General features: G+C 42.9%; 2 protein-coding genes across 4 annotated transcripts in view; one reads left to right on the forward strand and one right to left on the reverse strand.

Annotated features, from left to right (window-relative positions):
- The window catches only part of LOC103478872 (E3 ubiquitin/ISG15 ligase TRIM25-like), a 12,036-nt gene extending 6,821 nt beyond the window's left edge, over window positions 1-5,215 (forward strand). For both annotated transcript variants that reach the window (XM_008432959.2, XM_017309785.1), the window contains exons 3-8: window positions 1,192-1,509; window positions 1,579-1,656; window positions 2,733-2,814; window positions 2,901-2,990; window positions 3,725-3,775; window positions 4,601-5,215. In XM_008432959.2, the coding sequence (XP_008431181.1) occupies window positions 1,192-1,509; window positions 1,579-1,656; window positions 2,733-2,814; window positions 2,901-2,990; window positions 3,725-3,775; window positions 4,601-5,139 (1,158 nt within the window). In that variant the 3' untranslated portion in view covers window positions 5,140-5,215. The remainder of the gene's footprint in view (window positions 1-1,191; window positions 1,510-1,578; window positions 1,657-2,732; window positions 2,815-2,900; window positions 2,991-3,724; window positions 3,776-4,600) is intronic.
- A 1,345-nt stretch (window positions 5,216-6,560) lies between these two features.
- Window positions 6,561-11,824, reverse strand: tox4a (TOX high mobility group box family member 4 a). Of its 2 annotated transcripts, none has more exons than XM_008432963.2 (9): window positions 11,300-11,824; window positions 11,149-11,214; window positions 10,742-11,029; window positions 10,396-10,641; window positions 9,341-9,685; window positions 8,480-8,560; window positions 7,741-8,391; window positions 7,220-7,362; window positions 6,561-7,122 (listed from the first exon to the last, which is right to left on the reverse strand). In XM_008432963.2, the coding sequence occupies exons 1-9, from the start codon at window positions 11,402-11,404 to the stop codon at window positions 7,065-7,067; spliced, it is 1,983 nt and encodes a 660-aa protein (XP_008431185.1). In that variant the 5' UTR covers window positions 11,405-11,824; the 3' UTR covers window positions 6,561-7,064. The 2 variants fall into 2 exon arrangements, with proteins under 2 accessions (XP_008431185.1, XP_008431184.1); XM_008432962.2 differs by having other exon boundaries at window positions 10,742-11,032; window positions 11,300-11,796.

Here is an 11,824-nt window from a genome sequence, read left to right on the forward strand (position 1 = left end):
AAAATATTGTATGACTTTAGAATTTAATAGATGATATTGAGTTTCATGTAAAAGCATGAAATAGCACTTACAATTAGTTATTTTCTTTACAATTCAAGGCATTTATTAACATTCTTTGACAGGAAGGTTTGGTTCGGTAATTTGTTGACAGTCCCTAAGTGAACCTTCGGGCGCTGCGRCCGGGAGCTGTGGAGAACCGCCGGCCGACATTAGCGTTCATAAATCGGATCAACCGTCGTCTAAACGCCGCTACTCCCCGGAGCTCGAATATCGAATATCCAACTTGAAACTAACTTCACTGCGGTCAAAAACAACAACAACAAAAAACATAAAAATAATGTCGATTTTTCAGTGCTGTTTACCAATCGGAGCTGATTTACGGAAAATGTATCTAGGAGGACCGAAACGATTAATTACATTAATCCTAATGAATCAATTATTGGAATAATCGTCAACTAATTTAGAAATCGATTAATCGTTAACTAGAGTATCAAGACTTAAAAAAAATCCAGTTGTTGAAAGAGCAACTTATATTATTATTTTATTTATTTTTATTTATTTATGCATTACTAATAGTAGCTTGTCAGCAAGTAAGCAATTTCCCCCTGGGGATTAATAAAGTCTATTCTATTCTATTCAGAGCAGTAATTAAGCCAAAACTGTACAAAAAATACATTTAAGATAAAAAAAACACCTTCTTTGTCTATAAATCTGTTCTATACTGAAGTCCTGAATTGTTTTAGGTTCAACTGGGTCAAATTCTGTAAAGGAAAGGTATTAAATACCTTTTGCTATCCAATCATTAATTGGTTAATCAAAAATTAATCAACAGATCAGTCCTATGCTGTGTTGATGCTTAGTCAAGCAGAAAGAGCCGAGCTTTTCACATGCTGATGTCAGAAGTATTTTTGTTTTAGCTGCAGATGCATCCCTTGCTACAAATGATCAATGCTACTTTACTGCTTTTTAAGCAATAAAATGGGTATTTTCTTACTTCAAATTGTGTTTTTGTTAACATTTTTTAGGCATTCTAACCTTGTGTAAAATAGAGTTAACAGATTAAACGAAAAATGTCCAATGCTCCAATTTTTCATCCGATTAATCATCAGAATAATCAACAGAAAAAACGATTTCTAAAATAATCTGTGTGTGTCTGTTCTGACCTCTGGCCGATTGATCGCTTCCTCGCAGGAGACGCTGGCCGAATGCGTCTACTGTGACTGCTGCCCCGAGACAAAAACCGCTGCCTTCAAGTCCTGCCTGAAGTGCGAGGTGTCGCTGTGCAGGGAGCACGTGAAGGACCACCTGGAGCTGCGGGCGTTCACCGGACACCCCCTGGTCGATCCGCTCAGCGACCTGCTGGAGAGGAAGTGCCCGCAGCACCGCGACCAGGTGCTGCGGTACTACTGCAGCTCGTCCAGGCGCTACGTCTGTAACATGTGCGCCCTGGAGAGCAAGCAGCTCGGCTCGGCCTCGGACGCCTCCGCCGTCCTGCGACGACAGCTAACTGTGAGTTCAGCATCGTTCCTACAGCAGCAGCATCAGGTGAAAGCTAATCGGGGTGTCTGTATTCAACAGGACTACATGGACCAGCACTTTAAAACGCTCCAGCAGCACATGAATGAGTCTATAAATGCTGTAAGGAGCCAACATGAGGTAAGTGATGTTTTCTGAAGCTCACTGGGTTGGATTAGACTTAGAGTGAAGGTCTACAGCTGGAGCTACAGCTCAGTGAAATAGGTCAAGGAATATCCACGTGTTAGAACTTTTTGGGAAATGTTGAAAATGGCTCTTCAAAGATGTTCTCCACCCAATCCGACTGCACCTGAGCTAAGAATAGAACTATAGACGCAATTTTCAGTCTTAAAGTGTTGCGACGTTGTTATGTCAAACTTTGTTTTATTTCAATCAATCAGTCAATCAATCAAGCACCGTCCAAGGTCACAGTCTGCAGGTGCAAATACCAGAGTTGTGAAGTAAACTGAAACTTGTGGGATCCTCCTTTTTGCTCCCCTCTTTGTAGGAGGGCTGGTGGATATTAAAAGTGATGTACTTTCATCTTTTCTTCACTTCCCTGGACTAGCCAGGGGAGTCATTGCTATATTCTTTGCTTAATTTCTAAATAAAATAATAATCAAGATGCATTTTGATTTGTTCTTGATTGACTCAGTGTTTCACCTTAGGTGAGACTTATTTATTTCCTTAACGTCAACAGAGACACTCCATAAAACACCGTAAAACTGGAACCGCAGAGGAAATTGATATCACACCAGATCACAGGAAAATTAATCAAAATTCATGACTGAAACATGACTAATTTATGTTTGCATGGTTCGCACAAGTGCTTGAAATCCTTCCACACCTAATTGAATTTCAATTAGGGGTCGACTTGCATAGTGTCTGATTTCTGTATAAAGTCCTTGAAAGTGCTTGATATTCAAACTGCACAGTTTTGTAATAAAATGCAGACTAACGTTTGATTCAAAGCCTAAATTTGGAAAACATTGTTTACAGTATATTTTCACACACTTGGTAAAAAGAGACACATTGTTGTTTCACCAGCAGACTAAACCTTTCTTGCTTTAGGTCAGATAGAATCACCAAAATTATTTCTATTTACTAAATGCCAGAAAACGTAGCAGAAACATTTCTATATTTTAAACAATGTTATGATTCACACATATCTTTGCCAGTCATATTTCAAACTTTTTTTTTTTTCTTCTTAAATCCAGAAACAGAAAGGAAACCCTCTCGATCGTCTCAACGGCGTCACGGTGGTCCTGCTCTCGCTGTGGTTCATAGTTCTCTACTATGGTGAGAGAGACGATGCCGGGCCCTAAACCGGGCGCCGTCGTCCTGCGATATGAAACCGCTGACGTCCACGTTTTGTTTCTCACCAGCCTACAGCTACTCTGTGGAGAATCAGACGCTGGCGGACTCGCTGGAGAGGCAGCAGAGCCGTGTGCATCACATTTATTCCAGCATTGCAGGTGAAACTCCGCCGTCACACACACATCAGAGCAAGCGACATCGGGTTTGACGATGAAAAGACGATGTCTAGCTTGCGTCTGCTAAAAGACGCGAGTCTCCGTGTCCAGGTTATGCTTAGTGAATAGGGAATGTTAGACTAACAGATGGAAAAACAACTAGTTGTTTTGAAGTTTCAACTTTCTGACTCAAACATTTAAAAAAAAAAACGTCCCACAGAGTGAGGGAGGACACAAACTTTCTGTTAGACATCAGAAAGTTTCAGCTAACCTTGAAAAGTACAAAAAGTTTTTTGAGTTTGAAAGCTAGGAAATCAAGTGATTTAGAGAAACTCTGCTAGTGCTGCACCACATCTAAAAAATGTGTCAGCAACGGCGCAAAAAGTGGGTATGCACTGTATGTGATGCATATGGGTGCTGCGCTAGAAGGGGCGCCAAAGCTATGGCGGAAAACTGATTTCTGGTCATCATTTTCTGTTTTTAACAGATGTTAGTGCTTGTTTAATGATCTGATCTATAACAAAGCCACACCTATAATTTGTCTACATACATCTCAGAAAGTTCAAAGTTGCGCCCCTTGTCAATGTAAATAATTTGGAGCCTGCTCTCAGTAAATATTTGCTTCCAAATCTTTATTGAAGGTGTGTTTTAACATCATTATTCAACCCTGAAAATGGAACAGTTTTAAAGTGGAGCTCATGTTCATTCTGACTCAGTCCCATCTTCTTCCTGTACAGGACACATGGCTGATCATCCTCTGAAGAGGCTTTCGGAAGACAAAGATGAAGGTATGGACGTGTCCCTTTAAATCAGGTGGTACTCAGGCTGCCCCTACTGGTCAACAAGGTACCGCATTTAAACAACCGTTTATTTGCCGTGAGGCGAGCTCAAAGTACGATGCTACAGTTAGCTTACCAAAAGATTGTAAGCTAAAAATAATAACAAATAAATTGCTTAGAAGAAAAGCTGAAGAAGAAACGAAAACAACAGGACAATTTATATGATTGGAGGAATTTATGTCCATAGGAATGTTTTTCAGTTTCTCAGGGTGAGCTGCAAAGCTTTTGTTTTTAGAAAACTGTTATGACACATAGCAAGTCATCGGCATGTAGATCCAGGCCTGCGGCTGAGCTGAGTGGGATGTGACGGTGAGCATCGATGCGCCCCCTGCTGGCTAAATGCATCTTAACACCTAAAGTAAAATTACCGTATGTCAGGGCTAAAAAAAGATTATTATTTTTTTGTCAAAATGCTGTTATTCTTTTATTATCCTTCTAAATTACAAGTAGCCCTATAATGAAATTTTTAATTTTAGGGCTTTTTTGATTTTTATGTGTAGATTGTTCATGGTTTTGTTGTGGCCAGTCATATTTGCAAAACCCTTCGCTATAGGATAAACAAAGACAATGAGTTAAAAGACTCATATTTTTCATTTCAGCTTAAGGTGTTTTTGTGGGGCCCGTGTCAGGTTAGGTGGTCTGTGAGAGTTTGTTAATGAGTTAAATGGTTCTCAGCCTGAAAAAGTTTGAGAAAAATTACTTTAAAAGAATGCACAGATGTGGGGAAAGCTTGTGTGTGTGTGAGTGTGACCCTGTCAAAACCTTCTCTGTCAGGGACTACTGTCATGTTGGACCTGGACACCGCCAGTCGTCTCCTTGGGCTTTCTGCTGACCTCCAGACAGTGGAGAGAGTCAGAGCGGCGCTGCATTATCCCAACAGCGAGGGCCGCTTCGACCAAGCCCCGCAGGTGCTCTCCGCCCCGTGCTTCTCCTCCGGCGCCCACGTCTGGGAGGTGGAGGCCGAGGGCTGCTGGGACATCGCCGTCTCCTACCGGAGCGTCCCGCGAAGGAGCAGAGACGGCAGCAGCGCATTCGGACACAACTCGGAATCCTGGAGCCTGTCCCACAGCGGGCAGGGCGAGCTGTTTGCCTTCCACGATGGACACAGAACCACTCTGCCCGGATTGTTGCCTAGCAGCAGGATAGCGGTGGAGGTGAACTTTGAGGAAGGCAGAATCGGCTTTAGCGCCGTGGGCGCCACCGAGACGCTGCTGCACGAGTTCAAGGCGGAGCTGACGCAGCCGGTGTGTTTGGGTGTTGGCCTCCATCACGTCGACCCGCCCAGCAGAGCCTCCATTGTGAAGGTTTCATGAGGAAATGGACACAAACTACTGGTGGCCTAAATACAGCTCAGGAACAAATATTTAAATAAAGAGGTTTTTAATCGTATAAGTAAACTTTTCTGGGTTTTGATTTTTCACAATATGAAGGTTAAGGAAATAAAATTAAAACAAGATTTTATTTATTTTTTGATAATGGACCAAGGATTTTTTTTTAAGCATTTCAAAATTGTTTCGATAAAGTTACAAGATTTTACTTTGAGAATAATCTAATTCACTTTCTAATGAATTCTTTAAATCACTGATTTGATTTGACTTCATGCATGCAATGATGATGGAGTATTAGGGAAGAAAATATAAAATAACATTTAGGAGAATAAAGTCATAATTTAACAAGAGTAAAGTTGAAATAATACGAGAATGAATTTGTAGCATTACCGATTTATTCTCGTAATATTTCTCAAAAATATGACTTTATTGTAATTTTTTAATGGTCCTAATGGTCATAAACAAAATAAAGAACACATGACACAAAAAGTCAAATTGCAGTGATTTAAAGAATTCATCAAATTAATTATATTATTCTGAAAGTAAAATCTTGTAATTTTATCATAACAACTTTGAAAATCCTGGGCTCTGTTTCATGAAAAAAAATTCTTGTCATCTGTGTTATCAGATTACCAAACAATTCTTGTGGGATTTCTGATCAATTATTCCTGAGAGCAGCATTAAGTGTCGGGAAAAAGTCACAGGAAGGAAACCAGGATGGGGGGTTGAGAACTAAACACTTTTTCTCCTCCCAAAGGAATTTATCTGTTTCAGCTCATCCAGGAATGACCTCTGACCTTCTGAGAGGCAGTAAATTGCAGACAAATTCCAAACAAACCCTCTTGGCCATAAAACCCACACAATTAGAACGGCCACGCAGCTGAGGAAGTTGAAGAATAAAACGCGTCTCCAGCTTGGATGTGAAACTGTGCTAAGCACCAACTCACTGCTTTCCAGTGGTCACAACGGGTTCACGAAGTTTAAACGTGCAGGGAAAACTGAGAAGGTTGATTAAAATTTAACAAGATATTAATGGAAAAGGGTGGAGGAAGGAGAGACCGTAATTACGTCTGCTGCTCCATTGGCGTACAACTGGGATAAAGGTTGTACTGGATGGAGGTGAAACAGASCAAGTTTTGTTGTTCAAGTCACCTGTTCTTTTTTAGTTTCATTTTTTTTTTAACTGTTTCAGGTGGATTTTTAAGAGAAAGTTGTTTCTGAAAGCTTCCTTAAAAAGTTTTCATAAAAATGGATACATTATAAACCAGACGGTTTCAAAACCGTCTGGTTTATATCCATCTAAAATGAATTATGGAGCGACAGGCTTCATAATTCACTTCCTGATATTTAGAGGCAACCTTTCATCCTGAATTTTTTTTAATTTAAAACAAATAATCAAATGGTTCTCTGCTATAGGCTTTTTTTCGGTTTATTAAAAAAAAACATGAGAATATTGAAACAACTTAACTGCCTGATTAAAAGTTCATACAAAAAAAGGCATTATCGCACATGGAAAGCCATCATCAAATACCAAACATGTACAAACAAATGAAGGCATTTAATGCTAAACTGGTCTGGAGTTTTTATTTTTGTTCATTACTGGATATGTTTTTTATATTTTATTTTTATTAAAGAAAAAAAAAAACTTTTCAAACTGTACTAGCTGCCATTAGATCCTCCGGTACCGATAACGGCTGTCTCCACGTCTGGATCGGATTTATTGACACTTTTCATTCAAACTCACTGCTAAACTACAATTCGCATCCAAAGCAGTGACAACAATCACCACTTATCTTTGTTCCAGTTTTAAAAAAACAAAAAACAAAAACAGGTTTTTCAGCTGACTAGTGTTACTAGCAAAAATATATAAATCAGTTGTTGTGTCTGTGTCGATCAGTAGAGGGCGCTCTTCACTTCACCGTCCCCAGGTTCTGGTTCCGGATGGAGCACCACGCCTGGAAGACATCCCTACGAAAAAACAACATGTGGGTATTTTTTGATTAGTTTTAATTCTGATGGCTCAAAACAAAACAAAAAAATAAAAAAACAAACGAGATGACGTCACCTGCAGTGAGTGGCCACGCACTCGTTGCTGCAGTACTCCTGGTCCCAGTCCTCGCTGTCGATGGCCGGGTTTGTGCAGCCCGCTCTCACACACATGCTCTTCACAGAGACGGCGCCGACGGACGCGCTCACCTCCATCACGTCCTAGAAGCAGGAGCAAAGCGTTTGCACATGTGAACGCCACACAGCAGCAGGAGATCATGTGTTTACGGAAACGTGTGGTAGAGTTTCACATTATCGTTACATTTGACAGTTTGGATTGGGGAATCACATAGTTAGCCGACTTCACTCACTAATCGATAACTTGCATCTCTACTTTCTTTTCTTTTTCTTTTTTAAAGATATAGATCTGAAAAGTGTGGCATGCAATTGTATTCCACTGCTTTTTATTCTGATCCCTACTTACAAACCACTGCAGCCTTCAAAAGCCACCTGTCTGGTAAACATCAAGCCTCTCGGTCAACATGGTGAATACGGCAACCCGATGTTAAAAATATGGAAGCTGGTCAGTCAGAGGTTTACCTCGTCTGAATCCAGAATCTCGGTGACATCGTCGTCGCCTGTAGCTGCGACAGAACTCCCGTCTTGCGCCGGCTGCACGGTTGTAGCCGCAGCAGCATCAGCGGTAGCGATGGGGGCGACTACGCTGGCGGCCAACCTGTCCTGAACCGACGCAGGGACTATTTTGATCTGGAGCGGAGGTGGAGGCGTCGCCGCCATGGTGACCGGCTGGCCCAGTGTCGTCGTCGCTCCCTCTCTGGGTTTGGCCTGCAGGGGCGGCGGGGCCGGCGCCATCTGCTGGAGCCGCGGTGGGGGCGGCGCGTTCTGCATCTGCTGCAGTGGCGGCGGCTGGCGGGCGGCGCTGGACACCAGGAGGGTGGGCTGCACGGTGCCGATCCCTCCGGATAACAGCGTCACCACCTGGCCCCCGGCCTGCAGCAGATGCTTGGGGATGATGATCTTGGTGACGGTCTGGGTCGGAGGCAGGACGGCGCTCGGAGCACCGGCTGGGATTCCGCCCGCCTGGGGAGGAACGTCCAGGATGATGTTGGCCTCCATGCTACCGCTGCTGCTGGCCGAGGGCAGGAGAAGGGTCTGCTGGGCCGCAGGAGGAGGGGCTGCCAGGGTCAGATCCACCACAGGGGGGGAGGTCTCCGTCTCCACAGCGGCCGGCTGCAGGGAGGGAATCCAGATCACAGGAATATCAGTGGGAGGCAGAGACGCCAAGTTGTTGTTCCTTCGCAGGACAGCATGGCGTTACCTGAGTCAGCTGGCTGGCTTTGTACACTGCCAGCGCCTTCAAGTACTCCTTCTTGGCTGCTTCCGTTTTCTTTTTGTAAACCTGCAGGAAACAACAAACCGTCGTTCTGGATTAGAGCTGAGCGATAAATCGATCTAATCTATTAATTAAAGTTTTGGTTTTAGAAAATGTAATTCTTGGAAAAGCTTGTTTTTTTTTTCTTTTTGTTTTTTCTTTTCTCCTGGGTGTCAAAAGGTCAGAGAGACGTCGGCGCAGCCAGGGCAGCCATCTTGTTTTACAGCTTCTGTTTAATTGGACTTTAAGTTCAGGTCCACTGAATGGAATATTAAGGCCAGGCTACAATTTTTTTATGAGAATGAAGTTGCAATGTTACCAGAATAAATTTGGAATCCTCTCAGAACTCCAACATAAAAAAATAAATATGTTTTACAGGTAATATTTAGTCTCAACACATCAGCAGCAGGACAACTGTGTCTATTTCTAAGAACTACAGGACCTGACTGGTCTCATCAGATGCTGAGAAATAAGCTTTACTCTCAATAAAAACAACTTTATCGCGATTTTAAGATGCTTTATCTGGTGAAAATTGAGTCGATTTTTCTTATGCTAACATGACTACGTTCTCGTAGCCTCACTCTAATTGTCCGACGTTCAACTCAGAGAAGGGATAACTAATATGAAAGCCACTTTTTGAAAACATTTTCTATCATTTCATTTTTAAGAAAAGAAAGCGGGCCAAAGAAAAAAAAATGACTAAAATCGGATCTGGTACAAAAAATAAAATCTGACTTTATTTCTAAGCCCTATTCCTGTTTCTAGACGTTAATCCTCCACTTATCAATAGAAGGCAACCGGCTCTACCTGTTTCTGATCGTCCGCCAGGCTGTCCCACATGGACGCCACGATCTTTGACACCTCCCCGAAGGAGGCGTTGGGGTTCTGGCCCTTAATGGCCGACTGGGTGTCTCTGAAAAACAGAGCGTACGCCGAGACGGGCTTCTGCGGCTCGTTGGGATCCTTCTTCTTCCTGCCTTTCTTTCCTCCCGCCGCCACTTCGGCTGCCGAGGCCAGAGTGGTGGGTTTCCCTCCGGCCCGCCTGGCTGCTGCCGCCGGGGAGGCAGAGGACGGAGACGCGGGGTAGGGGGACATGTGAGACAGGACCGGGGAGGAGGAGATGGACACAGGGGAGTCCACCAGCACGCTTCTCTGTAGGAAGAGAGAAGGTGGGTAAAAAAAAAATAATCTACATTTTTTTAAAATCAGTGAAGCTGGCAGTTACAAATAAAAACTTTAATTATTAGGAATTTATGCGACAGATCCAAACAAAGTAGGACTTGAGGGCGAAAAGAAAGGAAAGTTTTCACTTTGTGTTGGAGAAAAAAAGATTCTCAACTGTTTGCACATGATATTAATGCATCTCTAATGATTTGCGACTTGTTTGTAAATTCACAAAACATCATGATTAAAAAAAAAAAATGAAACAAAAGAGTTTTTTCATGTTGTTAAAATTGAATTTTGGAATTACCAAAGCATGGACTTATGAGAGCGTGGATCATTATGAGTTTTCAAAATATTGATAAGGAAATGTCTGACGGTGTTGCATCTGTTTTGGATTGTTTTCTTTCCTTTTACGTTTCCGTTAAGTGATTTTACATACAAGAAGCGATACGTTCTGGGTTTTTATAAGGGGTGTTCTMGTTTAATTTGATGAGGACAGGCATAAATATAAGCCCTGTGCTTCTCCTTGTACCTTTTCAGTCAAGTTGTTGAAATTGTTTCATTGCTTTGACGTAGGAATAACAAATTATTTGATTACCTGAATAATAAAAAACACTAAAAAAATCAAAAAGACGACAATTTGAAGCTTGATTGGAACGTGTCAACGTTTACAATCCACCGCGCATAATCCTCGTTACCTTGAAGTCATCCATGTCCTCGTCCTGCAGGGAACCGACTGGAGACGAGGATATCAGCAGCGGCTCCTCCGGCACATCCGGATGATGGCCCGGGTTACTTCCACCGAGCCCCAGCGTCAGTTCTGAAGGGTTCATGCCGGTCAGCTGGCTGCCTTCCAGGAGACCGTGACCCAATTCGCTCAGCTGAACATCGATGGTCATGGGAGGAGAGCGGCTGAAATGTGAGCCGCTGGAGTTCCCCATCTCCTGTAGAGAAAATAAAGAGGGGAAAAAAAAAAAAGAAATCCAGGTTTCAAACAGCATTCAGATTTGACTGATTGGTTGACTGACTAATCCCAGAACTCACCAGGGCAGAGGAGCTGAGCAGGGCTCCCCCTCCAGCTTGACCCATTGTCCCGAGGTTCAGCCTCTCCAGACCTTGAGACCCAAAGGTGGAGGCGAACGACGGATCATTGGCCTCCACCACCAGGTTGCTCACCAGGCTCCTGGAGCCAGAAGACCCGCTGGTGTCGTCTGAGCCATCGGTCAGGTCAAAGTGGGACACCGCCTCGCTGATGCCGAGAGCCTGGTCTGGATCCAGGGATATCGGGGGGATCTCGAACACCTCATCCCCGAGACTAGGAGTGTGGAATGTCTGCTGCATGTGGAAAAAACACAGAGAGAAAGAGAGAGGGAGGAAGAGAGAGGGAGGAAGAGAGAGATTAAAAACACGTCTAGAAATTAGATGGTTCATCAATGAAGTCACTCGCTAACCTCCGCTGATAGGAAATGATGCCCAGCTCCACTAATGGTTAGATAGCTGTCGCTGCCTTCAGAAAACTGCAACAGATAAATAAATAAAATGTAACTAATTACAGTACAGCAGAGACGGTTTATAACCAGGCATCCTCGGATGTAACGTTACCTTGCTCTCCTCAGAGTATCCGCCGTATGGCTGGGTGTCCATAAACTCCGTGTCAACATTTGCAGGACAGTCATCCGACAGCTCAGAGTAAAACTTGAGATCCATTTAGACTTGTTTCTCGAGTCAAACTATCACACTTTTTTAGAAGATATTTCTCTATTCAGCTCACAAACTGGGGCTAACATCTGTATCAGGAGTCGCTAGCGGCTAGCTAGCTAACTAACAGCAAACAGACGGTTAGCATGCTGCTACAGTCGAACACATATTAAAATAACTTAAATTAGATCATATTTGTGTGCTTTACAGTTAACAACAGCTACATAAAGTCCGTTTTGATAATTCAATTTAACGTGTTGGTCTTTTTACAGCCTAAACTTGACAAGCGACCCTAAACAAGCATGTTCGTCAATGTAATACTACTGGCGCCCTCTAGTGGATGGAAGTAGAATCTGGTGCTGCATTAGTGGTCTTTCGTAAAAATAAAATACGGTCCACTGTATTCACTCGGAGCCATAATTTATTAGC

This window comes from Poecilia reticulata, linkage group LG17 (genome assembly GCF_000633615.1).
Source record: "Poecilia reticulata strain Guanapo linkage group LG17, Guppy_female_1.0+MT, whole genome shotgun sequence".
Lineage (NCBI taxonomy): Eukaryota > Metazoa > Chordata > Actinopteri > Cyprinodontiformes > Poeciliidae > Poecilia > Poecilia reticulata.

Excerpts from the sequence above, each read along its gene's own strand:
- tox4a (XM_008432962.2), bottom strand. The coding sequence starts at position 11,404 with ATGGATCTCAAGTTTTACTCTGAGCTGTCGGATGACTGTCCTGCAAAT. Across the intron at positions 9,686-10,395 it reads AGGACATGGATGACTTCAAG|AGAAGCGTGCTGGTGGACTC; the intron begins GTAACGAGGATT and ends CTCTTCCTACAG. Across the intron at positions 8,392-8,479 it reads AAGCCAGCCAGCTGACTCAG|CCGGCCGCTGTGGAGACGGA; the intron begins GTAACGCCATGC and ends CCCTCCCTGCAG.